At 38.7% G+C, this 25,619-nt stretch overlaps 1 protein-coding gene across 4 annotated transcripts in view; it reads right to left on the reverse strand.

Annotated features, from left to right (window-relative positions):
• Positions 1-1,006: 1,006 nt before the first annotated feature.
• LCOR (ligand dependent nuclear receptor corepressor) overlaps positions 1,007-25,619 on the reverse strand; it is a 136,106-nt gene continuing 111,493 nt past the window's right edge. For 3 of the 4 annotated variants that reach the window (XM_027859605.1, XM_027859599.1, XM_027859609.1), the window contains one exon: positions 1,007-7,928. In XM_027859605.1, the coding sequence (XP_027715406.1) occupies positions 3,620-7,928 (4,309 nt within the window). In that variant the 3' untranslated portion in view covers positions 1,007-3,619. Of the gene's footprint in view, positions 7,929-16,420; positions 16,473-25,619 lie in introns of all 4 variants that reach the window. The other variant, XM_027859617.1, reaches the window with a different exon arrangement.

Consider the following 25,619-nt stretch of genomic DNA (forward strand, 5'->3'; position numbering starts at 1 on the left):
TCTATAAAATCTGAAGTTTTTTAGTTAAGAAATCTACAATAGGGTAGTAGATGATGCATATAATTGATTGATCTAAATTCTCTATTAGAAGGTAGCATACATGTATGGTAGTATTTATGACTCTTCCCTGGGAAACTATTATATGTATACTACTACATGTATCCTATTATGTTTACAGTAATAGATAAAAATTTTCTTTAAGGTAATGTGTGGGGCATTATTTCCATATTGATTTCTTTAGTACTGGAAATGGACAGGGCCAAAAAACTCAAGAAACACTAAAGGATGGGCAGACTCCTGATGGAAATTTGTGACTAACAGATACCAGCAATGTTACAATATGAACCAGAAATAAAGGGTTTTGCCTGCTTCAAGAGCATCTCTGAAGTCATTATGTAGTTGAGTGTGAGAATCAAGGAGTGGTTTAAGTAGGTTGTTTCTGAACTCTGATTTGGTGGAAATCTTCCTTATACTTCTCCACACTGAGAGCCTCAAAAGACTCCTCCTGCTTCCTAATTCTGGAGCAGAACTCAGGCTTCCCCTGAGAAATGGGTGAATAGTCAGAAGACAGAAGAAGAGAGTACACTTTTAAGGGGTATGAAATTCAATTTGGGGGAAAATGTCTAACTGGAAAAGGGGGTGATAGTTAATCATAGATAAGCACACATACATATACACCTTTGCAAAAAGAATGAGTTACAAAGACGTCAGTGGGAGACAAATGGAAAAAAAGAGGAAAAGTTATGAGTACCACAGTATAGGATACTGAATCCCCTCCTCTATTGGGGGGGATAGGAGGGTGGAAGGGAGAGGTGGGTTGGCATCCCCTTCCCTAAGTTCAAGAGCTGCTCACCAATGACAATACCAGCTGTCACAAGACTCTCCTATTGATCTACAAACATTTAGGGATATATTGACAGTTCAGTGCAAGTCAAGAGAGGTGAGGGGACAGCTATTGCCACAATGAATTGAGGGATATGGCTTGATAGAAAAAAAAAAAAACCCAGCCCATGACTCCTTGGTAGGCAGTGCTGCAAAGACTGGCATTGTGGCTACAACCCCACAGAGGAAGGAGCTGAAAGATTACCTGGCAAGCAATGGAAAGCGGATGGGCAGGAAGGGAAAGTCTCTTATACATCTGCTGCACATATCATTTCAAGGGAAACTCTGAGTAAGCTAAAACAATGTGATGAGATTTGCTCAAGATAAAAAGAATCATCATTTTTAAAAGGTGTCTCTCTCACATAGAATCCTATCTGCTTCAACAGTAGTAGTCACTGCTACAAAGTTATCAGTAGATTTAAAAGAGGCTCTATTAATTTAACAGATGTGAAATACACACATTTTCCAAATGTAGCCCAGAATAGGAAAACAGAAAAATGATGAAATCCCAAGTAAGCCTAAGAGGGTTTTGAAAGCAAGTCTATATAAAATCCTCTCCATTTACCCATTACTCTATACTTCTCCTCAACCTTATTTCAGCCCCTGCAAACAATGGAACATGTACAGCTAAAAAAACAAAAAACAAATTCAAACCAGACATTTTTATGCTAGAGGAAAATGCACCTGGCTGAGGCAAAGGCAGAGCTATTTAAATCACGATTAAGCTCTCTTCATCAATATTTATGCGAAAAAAGATTCAAGAAAATAAACATTCTTTTAAAAACGTTACAACTGTGCCACTATTTTCATGCACCTCAGTTTGGGAAAAACAAAAAGGCTATCAAAATGTACACTTTGCAATTTCATTCATGTCAGTAGCTCTTGAGTAGCTAAGCATGGGGATTTTTCAAAGCGTGAACATAGTCTGTGTCTCACAGAGCGGAAAAGACTAATAAAAAAAGGTTCCCATCTGCAGACCCCTCTTGCCAACCTTGGAGTCTTGGAAGTTCAGCACAGCTATGCCTCCCCTCTGCCCTTCTTCTCTATTGTACCTCACTAAGCAGAGATCACCTTTCCCAGAAATGCCTGTCTTATCATGATTTGAGCGAAGTGCATTTAAAAAACAACAAACATCAGGTTTTATGTACAGAGATACTGGAACGTCTTGAATGGGTGGCTATTCTTAAAACAGACTCCCACACCACCCTTTTCAGATGCTGCACAAGGAAGTAAAAACATGGAAAAGTCTTCAACAATTCAGCTTTTGCTTTGCAGTGGCTCAATGGGAATGTATCAGCAATGCAGAGAAGCAACATTCAAGGCACAGAGTTACGGCCAACATGTGCTCCCTCCTTCCAGGTGGGCTTATAGTAAAGAAGTAAAAAGAACTTTTTTTTACAGAGAAGGTGGCCCTTGATTCTGAACCACTCGGGGAGAGCCTGGCATGGGAAAGGCTGGCTGCCTATCCCAAAGGAGGCATTTTTCACACAGCAGCTGTTTTGTTTAGGGCTCCCTCCGGGGGAGGGTATCTTAAGCTAACCCCTTGACTTATCTCACAGATTACATTGGTTAGATCTTCAAGTGTCTGTTTCCAAAAGAGGCCTGGGGATGGATGATAACATAGATGCATTCTGTTCTATCTGAACTGATTGAACTCTGTTAATTATTCAGTCCACTTGATGCCATGAGCACGTCATTACATGAGGAAAACACCAATAACAAACTGAAAACTGGAACTAAGACAGGCTTATTATTAAATGTGTGCCCACATGCTTACAAAAGCTGAGTCCGGTTATTAAATAAAATAGCACTTAGGCTTTGAATGTGGGGGGTCTTTGAGTAAGAGAGAGAAAATAAAAATGCCTGTTTTTGTCCTAATAGTGATATTATTAAAAGTTTAGATTGTTTTTGGGGTCAGGGAAAGTGTTAAGAGGAAAGCCAAGCTATCAGGCCTCAAAGCAAAGATGACAGATACTGAAGAATCAGCAGCAAAAACGGGGCCTACAAAATAACTTTGGAGGCTACAAGCAAACACCTGACCTCTCGTGCCACATGGATTTTAAGTGGGGTTCAATGATGAGGATACATGGTCTGAAATTTAAAAAACTCAAAGTCCACAGAAGTGACCAACAATTAAAAAGATAATTTTTTTTTAAAAAAAAGTAACAAATAGGATAATGTTTAACTAAAGGGCAACAGACCCCCACCCCTAGAGTCTTCACACCATCCCAAATGATTTCAGTCTTGTTTTACCATAACTCAAAAAGATTGGGAGGGAACACCAAGAGGTTTTCAAAGATGAACAACTGTTCAGACAGAGACGCTGCTGGAAAACGACTTCGGGGGCTCGATGGTGGTCATTTCTGCTACAGTACAAGTGCTTGTGCATCAAGTATAAAATGCAAGCCTTTAATCATACAGATTAGCTTTTTAGCTTTTTTTTTATTTTAAAAAAAGGATAAATAAGGCACTGTACTTTTAAACTAAATCTGCCTGGTTCCAAGTTTAAGATCCAAGAACATTCAGAAAGTAATTAACTCCCTTTCTCAACCCTAGAGGGAGAAAGCAAGTTCCTTTCTCCATCTGAGCCACTGTTTTCTGATGCCTAAAACTGTGGATGTTTTCCTTTAACTGCAGATTTCAAAGGCTTGCTACAGCTTATAGAAGCAGGTTGAGTTAATGCAAAGTAAAGAATCGCTGCCATAGAACAGCTCACACCTGGCTACCCTGCTTTCCATCACTTGGCATCCAGGCGTCTTCTCTTGCTGTGGGAACAGTCAAGTTTTGCCCGCAGCTTTCGTTTCCTCTGGGCCAGGATGCTCTCCGGGGTTTTCTTCACAGATGACCTGTTCTTCTTAGTCTTTGCACTACTCTGCTTTTTGTGAGTAGTCTTCTGTGACCTGGAAGGCGACTCACCAGCAGCCTTCTGCTTTGGAGATTTGAACAGTTTTTCTCGAGGGGTGGGCTGAGTCTGGCTTGGCTTCTTCTGAGTATTGTCTTTTCCTTTCCGGAGGGGAAGATGGCTCTTCCCTGCAGCCTTGTCTGTGGCTTTCTTAACTTTTTTTTCTTTCGAAGACGCCTTTTTGGATAGCTTGTTGGTCTTATCTGAGGAAGGCCGCTTCTTGACAGCTGATGCTTTAGAGGACACATCTAAATGTTTGGCTTTACTGGCTTTCTTTACTTGCAATCTGTCCTTGCTAGGGGAAGTGGTGCTGTCTTGCAGGCTGCTGTTCTCATTGGCTGTTTTCTTCCTTTTGTTCTGCTGACCTTCGGCTTTAGGTAAGGAATCTAACTTCCCTTTCCTTCCCCGGGCTCCTTCAGCACTTGAGGTCTTCACCGGAAATCCATCTGCATTGACTTGCAAAGCAAGTTTGGGAGACATTAAAGGGTTAATGCACACACTCTTTCGATTCTGTTTATTTTCCAGAGGGAGATCAAATGAACTTTCTGTTTTCTGATTCTTTATTGAACGTTGCTGGGCTCGGAGGTTCCCTCTAATATTGGAGTATTTTCTTAGGATTCGAGTACTTGCTGGTGTAGGCAAATTAGAAGAAGGCTGGCTAGTTCTTTCTTCCTTGAATTCTAAATTAGCTTCAGAGTGAGATCCAAGGCTGACAGTGGTAGTCTCTGCTGACTCCATTTTATCAACATTTTCTCGGAATTTAGCCCACAGCTTTTGAGTTTTCCAATTATTCCTAGCAGGTGTTGCCCCAGGAAATTTTTTTAAGTGTTTTTTCAAGCGCTCAGCCTGTTGTGAACTAGGATACTGGCTAGAAGAGGAGGTTTTCTGAAGGGGGCTTTTGATAGGGGGTACGTCTCCTGGGAGACGAGTATTGAGCTTCTTCACAATTACAAGTGATTTTGTTTCAGTTGTCTCTAGGAACCACCTACAAATGTTAGACAGTTTAAAAGGCTTCATAAATAGCATCTGAACAGGGGAAAGCTTTTGGACTTCTAATGATCCCTTACATTTGCGTGATCTTTTCTTACTCTTCCAGATCTCTTTCAGTTTGTCAGACTTATTCTTTACTTTTGGTGTGGGCTGTACTTCTTTCTCCAGCTGGATCCAGCCTTTCTGAACTTTCATGTACTGGGCACTGAAGTCAGCAATAAGCTCTTGATTCTCCTCTTCAGCACACCATTCCACAAACTTTGGCTTATCAGCCACCAGTGTATCTGCATCTTTCAATTCCACGGAATCTTCGGCATCCGAGACTTGGTTTTCTTCTGGCACAGAATGTACCTGCACAACATCCTTTCCTGCAGGAGGTTTTGCGGCATCCAAAGAGTCCACTGCATGAGCATGCCTTAAGTTGTAGGCTGGAGAGGCCAGCCTTTTATGTTTCATCGATGATTTTAGGGTTGTACCAGTGCCTTCCCTTCTGTCACTTGGTAACTCACACAGACTAGACAGTGCATCACTATGGTTTAGATTTTCACCGTCTACCTCATTGACAACTTCCTCTAAACCCTTTGCAGGGCTGCTCACAGACTCCTTCTCTGACTGCTTTGCGTCTTCTTTATGAGGACTGCTTTCTGCAGGAAGATGAACATTTCTGGCATCAGAATTAGTCTGTTCACAGATCACAAGCTTCTCTTCCTGTGGGTCCTGGCTAGTTGTGGGAGTGGGGCTACTACTCTTAGATGATGCTGCTTCTCCCCTTGCAGCCCCATCTTCTTCTGCTATCACGTTTTTACAAGTCTGTCTGGTGGTTATCCCGTGCCCTTCACCTTGCTTCTGCTCAGGACCCTTTTCATCAGTATTGATATTTCCAATATTCTCCAACAGCGTTTTGTGGAAGCAGTCAGTTGGGAAATGGACAGATGCTGCTCCATCAAGGTATACTTCTCTCTTAGGACGTTTTGCACCTGGACTTTTGGAAACTTTGATCTGAAGACAAGGAAGGTGGAGAGCAGTTGGTGTATCTGAAAGCTGACTTCTTAGGCACCTATCAGAGGCCACAAGGGTTTTTTTGACTTTCTTCTTCTTGTTATCTGGATTCTCTTCTGGATGAATGTTCTGATCATGTATCTCTGTTTCTGAAGACTGCTTATCATCACTTTGCTCTTCTTTCTCTAGCTGACTGGTATCATGTGCTGCCTCACTGCCCTCAATGTCATCCGGATTTTCATTGGTACATAGAACCTCACCTTGTTTGTGCTGGTTTTCATCTTGCTCTTGAGGGTTTTCAGTTTTAGTTTCACTATTAATGCTTTGACTTCTATTAACACTTTCAAAATCTGCATCCAGATTCAAGTCCCTTGGGGAAGCCTGATTTTCAGAGCAAACAGGACTTTCCTCTCTGTTAAGAGCTTCAGAAGGAGAATGAGGTCTTGAGGCAATAATAGTGTCACTATCACCTTCAAGAATGTTTTCAGGGGAGTGGTCAGTGCAGCTATCCATTCCCAGGGGAACACTAGCCTCATTAGTGCCTAACAATTCAATTTGTGGTTGGTCTTCCACATGCAAAGGGGAGCCATTTACTATGGCATCAGAATTGCCTTCTGGTACCTTCTCTTTATGGACAAAAGAAAGGGGAGACCCTGAAGCTGTAGATTCTTTTGGATTCAGGAAACTAACTTGATCAGGTTCAATTTGATCTCTGGTATCCTCAGCTGCAGAACAAGCTTCAGACTCCTGAGAGTCTTGGGAGACTTCCTTGAGGGCAGGTCTTTCCTCCCTGGGTCCTTCGGGGTCTTCTCCAAGGATCTCGACATCACCTGCAGGTCCGTTGTCTGAAGTTGTCAGGGCCTGTTTGGGAGTCCCTAAGGACTCTGCATGCAGAGCCGAGCAGCTGCTTCTGTCTTCACTTCGTGAACTTCTGGCCAATGTGCGGACAGTTGGTAGCTCACAGCAGTCTCCATTGAAAAAATATCCTCGAGTGCTCTTTCTCGCTGTCTTCCGAGAAGATAATATTGATCTCTGACTCTCAAAGTGGCACTCAGTTATGGGTTGGCTAATATAAACAACATCATACTGGTTGTCATAATCATTAATTCTCAAACCTGAAGTTCTTTTACTTTTCCGAGCTGTTTTAATGGAGGCCGATATAATTTTTGTTCGTGAATGTCCAATGGATGCTTTGTGTAGACTTGGCATGGGGCTTGGTGATAACCAAACATCTTTGGAATTATCAAACTGACCCTTGTCACCGGGATGTAAATGGTAACCCGCCTTATTCCTTCCTAGCACGTGGAGATGGTTTTCCTGCTTTGGCCTTGTATCTTGTTCATTTTCCTCTAAGTCCTGGTGCAAAGATGATTTGGGGCTACACTGTAAAGCATTCTCTTTGTCAGCAGTTCTAGGTGAGCTTCCCATAAACCCTGAGTCCCAAGTCTCTTCTGGTAAAGCTCTGAATAAATTCTTTTGAGAAACCATACAAGTGTCACCATCCTCAGTACTGTTCACATTTGCCACTTTTACAGCAATAAAACCTTCGACTAAAGCTGTGCTCTGTATCTGGTCTTTTTCATCCTCCAATTTTTTAACACTAATGTCATGCTCTTGTCCAGTAGTTTGCCCTTCCGGGCATTTAGAAACATGGTGGGAATTAAATGAGGAAGAATTAGATGCAGTGAGGTATCCAAGAGTAGAACTATCCTTTGGACCACCAGAATTGGCTTTAGTAGTTGGAAGTTCAGAAGAATCTTTTTTGATAACAGTAAAAGAACTCTCTTTTCTTTCTAAAGATTTCATCTCAGCAGGCTCCTTCAGGGTTGACCCTGTCAAACAAGGGGACCCTTGACACGTCGTTCGGTCTACGAGTAAATCTGCAGAAGGGGACTTCATGTCAAAACAAATAGTTCCCTTTTCCTGATTTTCAGTGCTTAGCTGACCACACCCAGGGCTGCAAGTAGAAAGATCCATAGTTTCAGAATCGGGAAATCGTTGACCGTCAGTCCCAGGCTGCACTTCTGTGTAGAGGTCGTTTAGAACACGAATGAACTGCTTCTGATGATGGGTACACAGTCTGACCATAAACTTTTCCAGTGGTGACTTCGACTGATTGTTAGAATCTATTGTTACTGTCTCTGCTGGGTCCTCACTAGACAGATAGAAAGAAAAATAGTCAATAAAGGCAAGTCAGTTTCAAAGAAAATAGGGGGAAAAAAAAGGAAAAAAAAGCACATCACCAAATCTTAATTCCATTTATATATGTCAAAAATCGACAGAATTCATAATGGATGTGGCCTAGAATATATATGATACATACCAACATATTATAATAAATTCAGGTGGTTAGCTGAAGTGGGTTTGATTTCTCAGATTTAGCAGCTGGTAGATTATAGCATTTACCCATTTAAAAATATTAAAGCTGATAAACTGTATCTATGATCATTGCTTCAGAACTGGAAGAAACCTTAGGTCGTCCAGCTCAACCCTCTCACTTTACGAATGAGGAAACTAAAGTCCAGAGAAGCTGTGTGACTGTGCCTATGGTCATTTATTAATAAATGGAAATGTCAGGATTCACTCACAGTATACATTTCAAACATATAAACAAGAGTGGGCAACTGGATACAAATTAGGAAAATGACAAAGCTGCTTATTTTTAAAATTCCTAACACTATGCCTAAAAACCCAGATTTTAAAAATTATTTAGTTTAATTTCATTCTCTACCATTACTCATTCTTTCATAATTCATCCTGCATTCTTTCAAAAAGATTGTTCAGAAATATCTCTGCTCCAGGGCATGAAAATGATTACTAAATGCTAAATTGTCTTAACCATGACTTTTAGCTATAGCAATACTACCAATATGGCTATTTTACACACAAATTAGGCACACAGATATCAGGCCCAAAAATAAGAAGCCAATTTGAAAATGAAACCCTAGTAATCTAATAATTGGATAGATGACAAAATTATGATAAATCTTAGTGTTTGTATTTTGCATGTGGGCTTCACACGTTTTTTCCCAACACTGCTAGTTGGTTGATAACAACAATGCAGGTGCCATTACACTCCTTTTCACATAAACACATACAAGGAGAAACCAATGATCTGCCTTCTGGGAAGTCAACACAAAGGCAGTCTTACAACCCATAGTGTCTGATTCCCAGGACTTAACTCTGAACATGGGAGGCAGTGAGGTGGCCCAGTAAAAAGAGCTCTGGGCCAGAAGTCAGGAAAACCTTAGTTCAAATCTAGCCTTAGACACTTACTAGCTGTGGGAGCCTGGGAAAGTCACTTCACCTGTGTTTGCCTCAGTTTCATTACCTGTAACTTGCCAGGGTTGTTGTGAGGAACAAATGTGATAATATTTATAAACTGTTTAGCACAGTGCCTACTAGCACATAATAAGTGACATATGAATATTAGCTATTATTATTGTTGTTATTATTATTAACACTAGGCCACTGCTGCATTCTCTCAGTCATCTTAATAAAACCTATAATTTTTGGAAATTATGTTATACCAAAACCCTTTATTTTGAAAGCATCCAGAAGCTAATCCATAATAAGTTTCTAGACTTTTAATGGGGAATTTATAAGGTGTGTATGGAAATAACTTAGTACAGGGGACAAACTAAATGTACTGCTGATAACGTAGCTAATGGTTTAGCAAGGAAGATTTCAGGACATTTGAGATTTGCTGAGAGAACATTATCATTATTATACTTAATGTGACAGACCTGCTTAGCCAAGTTTCCTCACTGCTGATACTTTCAGTAAGTTTTATTCAACTTATCAATGGCTTTTTTGGGGGTAAGATTATAAATTGCTTCATAGTAGTGATCTACATCTGTGACTATGATTACTGCTTGTTACAGCACATAAAGCAGAGTAATCATTTTTTATGGCGGTGATGACATCTTTCATTAAATCATCCCTCCCTGCCTTCAATTTTCAAAATAATTGTAAGAAATTATATGGCAATTCATATGGCAGGTGTGAACTAGGAAGCTTACATTCTCTTTTGGTTTTCTATCTAAACCCTAAAAAATCCTGGAGAACATGTTTCCTGATACATGGCATGAAAATGTTGTTTGCTCCTACATCACACCTGCTACTTAACACAAACTGCTTCAGGTTAGGAATCAATTAAGTGTTCAGACTTGTGGATGCACAATCTCTTCCAACTTGATTGTGGGTTCACCCCCTATTTTTCTAGATAATTTTTCCTAGGCTGCTCATGCCCAATTTTACAGAATTTCATTTTTCTTCGGAAGCCATCTTGTGTGAACGCAATTAGAATGTAAAAAAAGCTCTTTGAAGGGATGGGCTATTTTCCTATTGTCTCTGAATTCTAGTATGTGTGTAGCACAGTCTCTTGTATATAGTGGGTACCTGTCAGCCATTCACAAACATGGGGAAAGGAAGGAGATAAGCATTTATCTAGCACCTATTATGTGCTAGATATTATTGTGCTAACAGGGCAGTGAGATAGTGCCAGGCCTGGAGTCAGGAAGACCCAAATTCAAATCTGGCCTCCAATACTTACCCTGGGCAAATCACTTAACCTTGTGGTCTCAGTTTCCTCATCTGTAAAAATGTGCTGGAGAAGGAAATGGCAAACCACTCTAATATCTTTGCCAAGAAAATCCCAAATGGGGCTCACAAAGAGTCAGAAAAGACTGAAAGGAATGAACAACAACTACTCTGTGCTAGGCACTATGCTAAGCATGTGTTACAAATATCTCATTTTATCCTTACAACTATATTGCAAGATAGGTGCTATTATTATCCCAATTTTACAGTTAAGGAAAAAGAGGCAAACAGTTTAAATGACTTACCCAGGGTCACACAGCTACTAAGTATCTGAGTTATTTGTACTCAATTCTTCCTGACTATAGGCCCAGCTTTCTATACCCTGCACCACCAGCTGCCTCTAAGGAACTCTATGGACTTGAATTAGGGCTTGCTATTTGAGAAACATGCTGAAGATTCTTCTACTATTTTTATATTTCCATTTCTGTTCCAATAAATACCTTTATTGATTTAGAAAAGTATTAGGACTTGCTTTATGAAAGAGTTAAGGCACATTCTCTGCCTTTCCAACCAGCACTGTTTGGCCACATCAGAGCAAATGAGCAGGCTTTTTGAGGGTTCTTAGACTATACCAGTCATGCCTTATAGGTTTCTAGAAAAGGTATCATAATAAATTGCCACAACAATGTCTCATTTATCCACCATTATCAAGGGAATGCTCTAAATAAGTGAATTTTCCATATACATAATTCATGCTAACACCTCTGAGCAGCCCAACTCTTCTGTTACTTTAGCCATCTAGCTTGGGATTCTTTTAAAACGTATTACAGATTTCTCTGTCTTCTTAAATGGGGGACATTAAGGCTAATATTATGTTGTCTTGACTCAGGGTTATATCGCTGTGGTGTCAAATATCTGATGTTTGACACAATGATGGAGCTTGCTTTGGTGCTAAAAGGCTCCAAACCACAGGGCTTTTGTGTCTTTCCTCCACCCCACTGCTTCGTCCTCTTAATTTATTCTTTCTAATCAATCACTGGGTAGGAAATCAGACAGCTGGACTTTTCAGGACTACGTAAAGTAAGAGTTAGAAGTCTCAGGGAAGATCTGAGAAACTTCTCTACATGTGCTGTATGAATTTTGTGGGCTTTACTTTGGTCCTTTACAGTCCTTTTTTGCTTACTTCTTGGGTCTTAGCCAATTTAACCAAATGTTGAGATTCCCAAAGAAGTGAACTCTGAATAACTTCAATCAATGTTGCTATACTAACAATACATCAAGTAATACATTGCAAACATTGACCAGTTTCTCATGAAGAAAAGCACTGTTGTAAGATAGAGCTAAAAGTCACGTATGACATAACATTTCATTTTGCCTCTTTCACAAGGTAAAGCACAGAGCAGGAGGGACTCAATCAACATTTGTGGAATGAGCAGATAAAGAGATAAAAAGTTCTGAAAACCGGAAGCAGATTTCAGGCATTAGGCATTAGGTCTGCAGGCTTTGAGAACAACACAAATGTCTTTCAGTTAACAGGTAAGTTGAGGCAAAGTTTTCTGCAAATCAAGTTGTGTTCAGCAAATCAGATTTTCCCTTTGCCTTCCATTATATAATTAGAGATATCACTTATTCTGACCCTGAGATGTAACAAAATCATTCTTGGGGATATTTAATCATGTTTCAGGGAAAAGCAAAATGGTCATATTAATAACAGCACTCCAAAATACTAACATTTAAATTGGAAATAATAGGCAATATGATTCCTATGTTGAATCTTCCTAAGTTAAAAAGATACTTACTTAACTGGCTGATGCCTTGATATGAGCATATAGAAGTGACATCTGAACCAAAGTGCTCATGTTCAATTAGACAATTCATTAATTCCTTAAACCTGTATATGAGGGAATCTGAATAAATGTACTTGTTCCTGCCCTTATCTTCTATCAAAAATACCAAGCCTAGCCACTTAAAAGTTACGTAACAGCACACTTAACAATGCACTTAATAATATATCTGTGCACTTTGCCCCCCCCCCCAAAAAATTAAAAGTTATTTCTTTCTCAGGCTCTGGGTAAGGAAGCTTATTTCAGCTGTAAAGTGAAAGGACTGGGGTAGATCTTCAAGATCTCTTCCATCTCTGACATTTTATGATGTCAATGAATAATGAAGAAACACATTATGGAACATAAAAAAGGAAATGAAAGTACTATTGATGATTTCTGTGACTAATGCTTACTAATACTAAAGGCAAGCCTTAAGTCCCCTTCATCTAAATGGAACTTAGACCTGGTGTCAGACAAAATTCCAGAAAGTGAATTCAGGTAAATCTTCCTATTTCAGAAACCCCTACAAAAATTCTAACTTCATATTACAGAAACTACATGAGCATTCCCTATTCAGACATGGTAATGAGTATGCAATTAGTTATACATCATAATTTCTATGAAAAATGAAAATTCATCTAGTCCTTCCTTTGCTTTTAAAGCCCATTAGAAATTTTAACCAGATGTGAGAATTTTTATAATATTGACCTTTGGTCAGGTCTAATAAAATATCTCTATCTACTACTATATATAATCTGAAAACTATGATAATGAAAACACTTGACTGTTTTCCATTTTCCTAGTTTGTTTTGTTCCCTGTAGAATCACCTCCTTCCCTCCCACCCCCCTGCCACTACCCCTGCCCCAACCTTCCCTAAAGCCTCAATAAATCATAATAACTTTACAACTCTGGCCCATTTTATGATCCTGCTCCTTGGCTTCTCTTGTAATTCCACAAACTCCTAGGGTACTTCTACGTTTTTATTAACCACTTCCCAAAGAATGAGAATTAGTCATTTACAGCCTTATCTTTTGTTTTAAACTCTGACAAGACTTTACCTTTGACCCTATTTAGTCAGTTTTTCCAAGGAATATTTGGTCTTTATGAAAAGCCTTTTCAAAGTCTAAATTCAACACAATATATAACAGAATACTTCAAAAGAAATAAGAGAGAAGCAAATGACCCTAATGGAAAACAATTTTCTGCTTGAGAAAAAAAAAAGAAAAAACTTTTGATCCAGTGATTACAGTTCTTGTTATAAGTGGATTTCAGTGACTTACTACGTTATGAAAGGCCAATAATTCACTTAATGGACCTAGATATGACATTGTTTGTTCCATTCCAGTGTTTCTAAAACCCAAGAAGAAGGCTGTCCATTATCAGAATGAACCATGTACCAACTTGAAATGTATGTGCAAAGAGTCTTAAAACAAAAGGGACTAGTAAAAGGGGAAACGAAGGTTTTGAAAGGAAAAAGGGAAGTCTTTACACAGTAGGTACTGAACAAATATCTGCTGAATTGAATTTTACAACTAACTGGTTTAACCCTGAGTGCAGCATTGGCTGGCAGATCCATGATCAACTAACTTTCTATCCCTTTGTTTCTTCAAGACTACCTAACTTCGAAGTGTGTGATATGGGGGGAGGGGAGCGGGAGGGGGGGAAAAGAATACTCATAAATTCCTTTGAAAGGTGTTATTTCAGGGGGAGTTGTTTCAGAGCCCCATATTTAATGATTTACCCAATGATTTCTTTTCCAGTACAGATAGTAGGTAACAGCTAAAATCACCTACAGTCACCTCTTGATTATTTGAACAAGCATATATAAAGGCAGATGTAATCTAGCCCCAATTTCCCCCTCATTATCTTATCATGAGATTTGGACCTTAGAGATCAGGTAACTCCCTCTTTTTACAGATGAAGAAACCTGGTACCTGAGATTGCCTCTGGGAGGTGAAATGTCTTGCCCAATGTTACACAGATGAGTAGTGGGATTTTAATCTGGGTCTTCCACCACTCCAAACTCTGACCTCACTCATCAAACCTCCAGGTTTCTGTACCAAATCCTCTCTTCCTGGCTGCCACTTCCCTGTGTGTGTTTTTTCTCCCATTAGAATGTAAGCTCCTTGATCGCAGACACTGTCTTTGTTTCTGTATTTGTTTCTCCAGCTCTTAGAAAAACGTTTGGCACATAATAAGTGCTTAATGAATGGTTTTTTATTCAAGAATGTATTCCAAACTTGTTGCTCTAACCATTAAATTACAAGGCTTCAGGTACTTAGTACCAGAGATAGATGAAAAACAAAGAGAAGGAGCTGAAAAGATAGTCTCTAAGAAGTGCCTGGAAATTTGGAAGTGAAAAATTCACAGTCCCTTATTGTCTTGTCTTTCAGGAACAATAAGATTTCTAGATAAGCAAACACTGCCTCATTGAAAAGTAAATACCACCATTTACTGTTTATTTACTGTTATCGTAGAGAGGGATAAATTAGCAGTGCAGCCCTTCATGCCAGAGGTGGGCGCCAAATTGACAAAACATCAGTTGTACTGCGTCTGCCTCTTAGCATGCAAAATCTTCTTTCATCTTCTCCTGCGTGGCCATCTTGGGAGTATGACCCCTCACTTTTCCAGCCCTTAGCATATAGACAGCCCACTTCCAGAGTGGATAGGGGCTCTGTCCCACACTGCCCCAGAAGATGGCTTCATCCCTGGTGGGTGAGGAGGCACACCAAAACAGGACCTGGTCCTCAGTAGCAATGACCTCTAGAGAAGACACCTGTGCCTTGATCTGGGTGATGGTCCCTGCCCTCATCACCTAGACAGTGTGCAGGGCCTAGGGATAGACAAAGAACTAACTAATAATGTAGACAGGTTCATCCTGCTCATCTTGTGACAAAGATGGAGATCAGAAAACAACAGCAATTTCCAAAGGAACACAAAATTAGAGGTAGTAAAGAAAAGAAGCTATGGGGAAATAATCTAAAGAGTATGCCAGGGGAGCATGGTAGAAGGAGGAAGCAGTCAGCTAAGCAGAAGACAGTTAACACCAGGGAGATAAGAAATAGGCTGTAGTTAAAAAAGAATTCAGCTGGATTTCTCCTGTTAGGCACTGAAAAGAACAGCAAAGCACACTTTGCTCAGTTGTGGTAGTTTCCATTAACTCTCTATGCAGAAAATATACATAATTGTACCATAGCACCTTGGTAGGCCTACAGGCAAATGCATTTTCCTAGAGTGTTCAAGAATGTGCTTGTGTATAGGCCTACCAAGGTGCTATGGTACAATTATGTATTTTATATGTGTGTGGATAAAATTAATAATAATATATTATGTATAATTATATATTTATATAATTAATAATAATATATTATATTATATCTTTATACATATAAGTATATATATATTTTTTCCTGATTTTCTGAGACAGCCCCCCTCCAAAAAAGAAGTTTACTTTGAATGAAATTTTGCAAAAAGAATACCTTTTGTGACCTATAATAAGCTATGTACTTCCAGAGAGAGAAGTGATGAATTCTGAATGCAGATTAAAGCATATTTTTTTTAAATTTAATTTTTTTGGGTGTTTTGGTCTGTTTCTTTTGAAACATGGAATGGAATATGGAAATATGAGCATGACTTTTGATGTAAAATTGCTGGTCTTCTCAAGAGGTGGGGAAGGGGGAGGAGGGAGAGAATTTGGAACTCAAACTTTTAAAAAATGAATATTAAAAATTGTTTATTTGTAACTGGAAAAGTTAATGGAATAAATAAAAAATATATTTAAAAAAAAAAGAATACCCCTTTAAGACTACTTGACCCAATTTTTGATTCTGGGAAGTACAGCCAATCATCTCACTCCTACTATCAGCAAAGTTATTCCATCTCAAAGAGTCCTCCAGTGGCTACACTGAAAGTAGGGGAGGAGAGGGATAGAGCTGTCATGGTTCATTTTTGTATTCTCAATAACTAGTACAATATAAGAGCATTAACATATGTCTGCTAAACTTAATAGAATCCTTGTATAATGTAAAGTCAGAAAGAAACCTAAGGATGATTTTGCTTATTTTACAGAAACATCTCAAATAAGTACTTTCAGACTAACCTATCAGGATGTTCTCTAAACTCCTTAACATGAGTTTTTTCTAAATCTGAGTGAGATATTATTTATACCAAAATAAAAATCAAAGCAAAAGTTTGGTGTTCTGAGAACAAATAATGAAGATTAAAATTCTGTAAATGAAATAAAAGCTAGAGAAATTTACAAAATCTAATTTGATACTTTACTTAGGTAGACATCTTTGTAATTTTTCTTTCTTGATACATCAGATTATTATACCTGTAATAAACAACAAAATGATGTCCTTTATTCAATCTTAAGGCTTGCATTTTAGAAGCCATTTCATGTCCCATAAAGCAGCTGAGATAGGTAATCAATCATTTCAAGAACCAACGTGCTTCTGCCTCCTTCTCCTGAGTTTCACGGCCATTCTTGTGAAAGAAATGTCTTTACTTGTTTATTTCCATGGCATTAACCCTCATCTAAGACTTTCAGAGTTAGGAGAGGAAGCATGCATTCCAAAACTTTGCTCTTTACTAGAGTTGTATGTAGCAGACAACATGAACTTGTAGCCTGTCAGTTTTGTGGTAATCACCAAGTCTTCTATTGCCCTGTATTCATATTAAATACAGATTTTTAATAGCTTCAATTTCAAAAGAAAAGGTTGAAGGGCTACTTAAGTTATGACAATCAGAGCCTCTGCCCATCTCCTCTTCACTAAACCTTCAATATCACACTGGCATTTTGATTGTACAGTGGCTTAGTTTCTTTCCATTTAGTACAGCAAATAAAATTTGTAGCAAAAACAGAAAAATAAGGGAAGGAGAGATAAATTTTGAAGAACTAATACAATTTCAACATAGATAAAATTTCATTGATTTTTCTCTGGACATATATATTTCTGTTGCCCCACATGTTATGCTCTGGTTAATCAGTGATAAAGTTATTATAACTGGGGGGGAAAAGTTATAGGAATCTCTTCAAAATTATACTTAATCAATTTGCTTAAATCACACACACACACACACAAATAAGAATATCATATAAACTTATTAAAGATGCATTTGAATAACCCTAAAACCATAACCCTTCAGAGTAATGACTTTTGGAAGGATCATGAAGACAGCCTTTTTTCACACTACTTAGGAAGAATGCAGATAAGGTCAAAGAATGGTTCTGTATTTTACTTAAAAGAAATCCACCTTTTTAACTTTTACACATGAATTCATTGTTTTTTTCAACTCAACAAAATTTATGATATGTTCTCAGCAATTGTAAACTAGTAAATTATCCTACAGTCTAAACGAATCTTTCCTAAGCTGTGTTTGGGAAACTTGTAGATGACGGGAAAATAATGAAATATAAACAGGGTGGGGGAGGAATTTTCAACTGGAGTGGATTATGGATGATACATTCAAAGGAGAAATTTTCAGGTGAGAAGAAATGAAAAATAAAGGTTTCCTTATGGATATGTCTGCCAGGTAGGCAGGGAGACTAAGATAATGGAGCAAGAGGATTTTGATCACCACTATCAAATTCCTACATTTAACATGGCTATCCATGGTACACCTAAAGAATAGGAGTTAAATTTAAATTAAACTCAACTAAATTCAATTAGTGGCAGAAAGACAGCTAAACTTGGAGCCAGAAGACCTAAGTTCCATATCTGAGCTCCGTCTGCTACTTACCACCCATGGAACCTTGGCTAAGTCACTTCACTAGTTTGAGACTCAGTTTCCTCATCTGTAAAATGAGGGGAAAAGTGGCTGGACTAGCCTTTGTCCCCTCAACACAGCTGAATCAATTGCACTAGAGAACCCTTGTTTTCTCCCCTATATGATCCAGTATTTCCCCTATTCTCCATAACGTATATTTCCTATCTAGTCAGAGGTACAAGAACAAGTGTCCCTGAGTTCCCTGACACAAAAGATTGCAGTCGACTGCAGCTGTTCTCCACAAAAATACACGGTAAATACTGTCAAAATAGTCTTTGTTGGGTTGTTGGAAGACATAAAAACTCAGATGACTGAGAAGCCAAAAAAAAAAAAAGAAAAAAAGAAAAGAAAAGAGAAAGTGAGCAAAACTCACCCATATTCTTAATACTCTTAAGATGACAAAAGACTGAAATTTTTCAAATGACCATGTCAATTTAAATGACATTTAATAAACATTTACGAAGTAGCTACTATGTGAAAAGCACTGTACAAGACACTAGGATTACAATGTAAAATGAAAGGAAATTGAACTCTACTACACGCAATAAGAGTGGGACCACAAAACTTTCTGTGGCCTTCTTTACAAACACTACAGTTAAATAATACCTCGTAATTTAATTTTTTGAAAAACCAAAGAGAGTTACTTCATTTTATAAAAATCAATACCTTTTAACCTTTACACACGTATTCATTGTTATTTCTAACCCAGCAGACCATACATCATCTCAACAATGGTAATCTATTTTAGTCTTTTTTTTTTTTTTAAGTCTATTTAGGTAATGCAGTATAGCAGAAAGAGTACTGGACTTGGCAACAGATAAAATGGATTCAAATCCTAGCTCTGCCCTTCACTAACTGTAGGCCTGTCAAACATTGACCTCCTCTGAGGCTCAGCTGTCTTTTTATTGATGATATTTACTCTTTCTCTCTCACAAGGTTGTCTAGAACGTCTGATGAAGACCCCTAAGACTTTACTCCTCTGGCTTTGGTTATCACCTCCAAAAATGACTCCCAAATCTCTTCAGATGTTCAGTTCTGCTTCCAGCGGCCTGATGGTCACATCAGTTTTGAAATTCTACTGGTACCTCAAATTGATCATGTCCATACAACTCATAATCTTCTTCCCTAAACCTGTCCCTGTTCCCAACTCTATTTCCTTTAATGTCAATCACTACCCTATCAACCAGGTTCAAAGACTAGGCACAATCTTTAAATCTTCCCATTTCCTCCAAGTCCAAACAACTGTCATGTGCTGATATAAACTCTTAAAGGCTGTAGCATCCATCCTATCTTCTCCACTTGTATTGTTGCTACCAGACTCACTCAGGCTCTTGCCTGGACAATTTAATTGGTCTCCTTGCTCCAATCTATATTTCATACAGCTAACAAAATAATCTCTTTAAAAAAAATAAGTCTAACTGTTGACACACTTGGTCAGTTAAAAGTTCCCTTTTGCTTTTAAAACAAAACACAAATTCCTCAGCCAGACATTTAAATCTCTTTACAATCCAACTACAACCCACCTTTCCAGTTTTATTTCCCTCTGCCTCAGGCAAACTGGATTACTAGCTACATCCCTATCTCTTCCTAATTAACTTCTCCCACCATCAAGTAAGCAATCAGTCATCAAGTATTTCTTAAGCACCTGCTATGTGCCAGGCATTATGCTAGGTGCTGTGGATTCAAAGGAAACAAAAAAATCAGTCTTCTCAAAGTTTATATTTTTTGAGGAGGAAGAAATAACACATTCATATATTATAGGATAAATACAAAACAAGTATAAAGTAGGGAAGAAGGGCACTGGCAGTTAGAGAAGATAGGAAAAGCTTTGTACAGAAGGTGATGCTCGAGATGCGTCCTGAAAGAACTGTCAGATTCTAGGAGGCAGAGATGAGGAAGAGAGTGTATTCTTCATATAAAGGGGGGGGGGGCAGTATGACATGCAGATAGGAGATGGAGTGCTACACTTGAGTTGGAGTAAGAAGGTCAGTTAGGCTGCAGCGGGGAAAAGGAGAGAAGTATAAAGAGGCCTGGAGAATTAGGAGAGAGTCAGGTTGTGAAGAGCTTTTAAAAGCCAGAGATGATATTTTATCCTAGAAGTAAAAAAAGGGTTTACTAAATGACATCATCAGACCACTTGAAGAAAATCACTCTGGCAACTGTATGGAGGATGGATTGTAACACAGACAAAAACAAGGAAACCAATTAGGAGGCCACTGCACCAGTAGAGGCAAGAGGTGATGAGGACCTGAACTAAGCAGTGGCTGTGTGAGGAGTGAGAAAGGGACAGATGAAAGTGATACAGTGGAAGGAGAAGAGGTAAGGTTTGGCAGCTGAGGCTTATGGCCTCAAGATGGCTGCCTGATTGGAAGCAGACTTCCCAGCTTTCACACAGCTATTTCAGCAAAAACCCCTAAGTTCACATCAGACCAAATAATGTTTCTCAATGAGAGAGTATAATGAAGTAGTCTTCCACTCCAGAATTGTGCTAAAAAGTGGAAGGGAGCAAAGCTGGTACCAACACAGGGCAGTTCCTTATCACAAACAGAAGCAGGCCAGGACACATGAAGCCTGAAGGGGTCTGTTTGCATCCAGAAGCTGTGACAGCAGAGAACACCCCTGAAAAAAACTCCAGGGTGGTTAGAAAGCCTCAACATGGGAACCCTGGAAGCCTAGGAGAATGACAGATTCTAAATGGTCAGGCCAGGACCTCCTCGTCAGGGACTCTGAGGGCCCTAACACTCTGTCTTGAGAAACCAGAGTGGGTCTTGAAGACAGCCAAAGTTCTGGGTTGGGGCATGCTAACCCCAGGATGTGAAGGTCAATACAGAAACATAGGGAAGGTCCAGGGGAGACCAAGCATGGCTAATCACTCCACCCAAAATCACAGGAAGAGATGGCTCAAGGCTCCAAATCAGGATATAAAGTAGGAGAGATGAAAAAAATGAAAGAAAATGCCTATCAAAAATTATTATAAATCTAGAATTCCTCAAAAATGAGTCAGTAACTCTGTAACACCTAGAAGTACACACTCAAAGGAAAAAGAGGATTTCCACAAGGACTACATGAATACTTAGAAGAAATGATGAAATAGATTAAAAAAAAAGATCAAATAAAAATTTAAGAGTTAGAAGAGTAAGAACCTTAGGAAGTGGTGAACGAAGCTTAGCTTAGATTTGAAATCCCTGAAAACTAGAATACACCAAACAGAAACCAATAACACTATGAAACAGCAAACATTTTATTTTTTTTAAATAAGTCCCTCTTTTTGGGAGGTAATTGGGGTTAAGTGACTTGCCCAGGGTCACACAGCTAGTAAGTGTCTGAGGCTGGATTTGAGTCAGGTCCTCCTGACTCCACAGCAAACATTTTAGAACATAAAAGGACAGAAAAAATAAAAGAAAATGTAAGATATGTGATGTCAAAAACAACCAAATTGGAAAACAGGTCAATCAGAGATAATTTAAGAATTGCCAGACTCTGGGGAGGACAGGATGCTGCCACCCTGAAAAGTGGTCAGGCTCTGGAAACCTGGAAAAGAAAATGCTAAAAAGCTGGCAAGTCAAGGTCAACTTGTCCAAGGATAAAAGAAAAGTAATACTCTTCATTGACAGTTGGGTTCTTTTGGAGGGTGGGGGGAAATTGCTCTTTCAGAGCTATTTTATGAAAAAGATTGTGTTGTTGTGGCTTTTTTTTTTAAACATAGTTAAAAAAAATCATTGGACTCTTAAGAAAAAGGAGGGGAAAAAAAGCATGGATGCCATATTTAAAGAAAGTGAAAACTACAGATCTAGTATTACCAGAGGGCAAAGTAAACATAGAAAAAATTAACCAATCACATCCTTCGAAGAACTCCAAACGTTAAAGTCCTAGGAATGTCAATGACAAAATCCAAAGCTCTCTCAAAGACAAAACTGTGGAAGCATTCAGGAGGAAGGAGTTCAAGTAGTCAGGATCACACTAGACCTGGCAGTTTCTATTATGAACCAGAAGAGATGTAAAAATGCATATATCAAAAGGCAAATGATACATGCCTACAAACCAAGGGTAATTTACAGTTAAAAAATGAGTATATAAATAAGAGCCATTCCCCAATTGATAAATGGTCAAAGGATATGAACAGGCGGTTTTGAGAGGAAGAAATCAAAGCTACCAATAATAAGAAAAAATACCCTAAATCACTAATAATTAGTGAAATTCAAATAAAAACAATTCTGAGTTGCCACCTCACACCCATCAAATTGGCTAGGATGACAGAAAATGACATACTGAAGGAGATATGGGAAAACAGGTATAGTGTTACACTGGTGGTGTCATTTTTAATAGCACTATAGTATTCATTATATTCATACACCATAACTTGTTCAGCTATTCTCCAGTTGATGGGCATCCCCTTGGTTTACAATTCTTTCCTACCACAAAAAGAACTGCCACAAATATTTTTGTACATATGGGTCTTTTTTTTTTTTTCCACTTTGATTTCCTTGGGATATTGACCTAGTAGTGATATTGCTGGGTCAAAAGGTATGCGCACAGTTTTACAGTCCTTTGGGTATAGTTCCAAATTGTTTCGGGAATGGTTGGACTAGTTCACAACTCCACCACAGGATGGTTTCATAAAAACCTGGGAAGACATATATGAACTGATGCTAAATGAAGTTGAGTAAAACCAGGAGAATAAAAACACAGTAAGATGGCAGGGGTGGGGGGACCTTTAAAAGAGGAGAGAACTTCAAAGCATTTCTGATAAAAAGATGAGCTGAGTAATAACTTTGAAATACAAACATACAATCCCAGAGAAACCTGCAAAGGTAAATTTATTTGAGTAACTGGAAGATGTATGTAAATTAAACAACTTGTAGAACTGACAGTCCAACAGGAGGAGAAAAAAACAAGAATCCCACAGAATGGTAACATCTTCAAACTGGGAGAGTTAAATAAGAAATTAAACAAATTCTGGGGATGAACTGGCTCTGTTCTGAAGATCCAAAGAAGAGAAAGAGATATGACTAGTAGAGACAGTTACAAAGGGGTGGAGTGAATATTGGAGTGAATGAGAAGATGACATAAACATGGAGGAAGAGACAGGTTAAGTGGGCAGTGGATTAACCTCGCTCTTATCTGAAAGACAGAAAGGAGGGTTGAATGTGAATACTCACACTCGGCACACACAAATACACAAACATCAAGGCCAACAGGAGAATAAGTGGGTTGGAGGATGGAGGTGAGAGGAAGGATAATAACAGGGAAGGACTAGTCACAAGGAAAACAAATTTTCTGATCCTGAAGGGGGGTTAAATGAGAAGAAAAAATAATCAAAGAACTAGAATATTGGTACTTTAGATTGCCTCAGACAACTGGGGAATGGCTGAATGAACTGTGATATAGTAATGTAATGGAATATTATTGGTCCATAAAAAATGATTTTTAAAAAAGATGTTTCAGAGAATCTGAGTAGTATGAACTGATGCCGAATGAGGTGAACAGAACCAGGTAAACAACGTATATAAGGATAGCAACATTTTAAATAATGATAATAATAGTAATAATAGCTAGCGTTTATATAGTGCTTTAAGATTCATAAAGTGTTTCACGTGTTAACTCAGTGGATCCTCACAATAACCCTGAGATAGGAACTATTATCATGTCCATTTTACAGATGAAGAAACTAAGGCTGAGAGAGGGTAAGTGACTTGCATGGGGCCACAAGGCTAAGTATATGAAGCAGCATTTGAACTTAGTTCTTTTGGATTCCAAGTCCAACAACGCTCTGTTCCCTTTTGGTCACCTAGCAGACTAAAATAAAAACAACCTTGAAAGGCCTGAGAACTGTCGCCAGAGAACTGAGCTATGATGAACCCATGTCCTGAAAAAAAGATGATGCATAGAAGGTTCTGACACACATTTCTAGATGTGATCACTGTGTGGATTCCTGGTGCTTGACTGCTTGTTTTTTCAAGGTTTGGGGTTTTTTGGTCCTCTTGGCATCACATTATGGAGTAGAAAGGGAGGGTTAGAAATACAATGCCCTCAAAAATAAAAAGGGCCAATGTAACATCTTTAAAAATTCACAGAAGAGAGCAAAAGGAAGTTCAAAAAGACAACAAGCAGGAAAGAGTTCTGAAAGTAATGTCTGTCATTTTACATACTGTTTTAAAAAATCAAGAAAGAAGATTCTTAGTTACATATGAAAACCCTGCTTTGCTCTATGTACGGAAACATTCTTATTTTGGTGTTCCAATGAATAGCGATGTGGTGTGGGGATGGTGGGGTGGTGGTTAACGAGAGCTGGGGACTGGCATAATGGCAGAGTTGCCAACAGAGACGGCAAAGTTTAAGCGGTTTGGAGGGCTTGAGGGGAAAGAGTATATGGGACACGCTTCTTCCTCATTGCTGACAGCCGAAATAAATGCTTTCTTCCTTCAAGGTCCAGCTTAGGTGCCACCTCTTCCAGGAGGTCTAATCAGTTGGCCTTGATGTTTCTGTATTTGTGTGTGCCGAGTGTGAGTATTCACATTCAACCCTCCTTTCTGTCTTTCAGATAAGAGCAAGGTTAATCCACTGCCCACTTAACCTGTCTCTTCCTCCATGTTTATGTCATCTTCTCATTCACTCCAATATTCACTCCACCCCTTTGTAACTGTCTCTACTAGTCATATCTCTTTCTCTTCTTTGGATCTTCAGAACAGAGCCAGTTCATCCCCAGAATTTGTTTAATTTCTTATTACTAAATTAGACTGAATGTCTAAAACTAATACTCTACCTAGGAAGGGTTTTCCAAAGGTCGGCCACCCTGTGTCATCTTAGTTGTACGTGTGTTATCCTGCCATATACAGAGGACCTTGAAGGCAAGGGAAAGGCCATTTTTCAAAGCTGCATTCCCAGGACATAGAATGCCCCTTGTACACGAAAGACATTTAATAAACGTGTTGAATTCAAGAATAGTTATTGGCCTTAACATTTAAATCACAATAATTAGCACAATTTACCACCTACAAAATAGTAAATAATCATTTTAGAAGAGAACAAATTTCTGAACAGGGGTATAAAGCCATAGTGTTTAAAGAGTATCTCTGTAAACTCGTACTTCAGTCTTAAGGAAGTTTTCCAGAAAAAAGGATTACCATCAGTTATCAATGAACCTTATCCATCTTCTGATCTTGTTTTCTCTAGCTCCTAGATAATAACAAAAAAATTCAACTCAACAAATATCGCCTAATTCCCCCATCAAAACATGAGCTCCTTTGGGAAGAGGATTGTATTCTGCCTCTCTCTGTGTCCCCAGCACTTAGCACAGTGTACAGTATACTGCAGGTGCTTGTTGATTAATTGCTGATTTATACGTGCAAGGCAACATGTTAGGCAACAGTGAGTACAATGATTCTCTCACAAATTCCCAACAAAAATGTCCTCTGCTCCAATTAAGAACTTGTATTGATGGTCCTATGGACAGATCATGTTCATTTCCACTTTATCCTCCTATCCCTGTTCACGCAATCCTATTTAGCCTTCAACTGACTGTACCTCCTCAAACTGGTCTGGATCACATTTCTTCTGCTTCCTAACCTCATATAAGTACATATTAACTGTACAATACATTTTGGCATCTGGTTAGACCCTTGTATTTTTCTCAAATCCCTTCTAGCTAGAATGTAAGCTTCTTTTGGCTGGGACCAACAAATGCTTTTGAAATGAATGAAGGAGAGGTACA

Source organism: Vombatus ursinus, unplaced genomic scaffold (assembly GCF_900497805.2).
Source record: "Vombatus ursinus unplaced genomic scaffold, bare-nosed wombat genome assembly UNPS02000749.1, whole genome shotgun sequence".
NCBI classification, from domain to species: Eukaryota; Metazoa; Chordata; class Mammalia; order Diprotodontia; family Vombatidae; genus Vombatus; species Vombatus ursinus.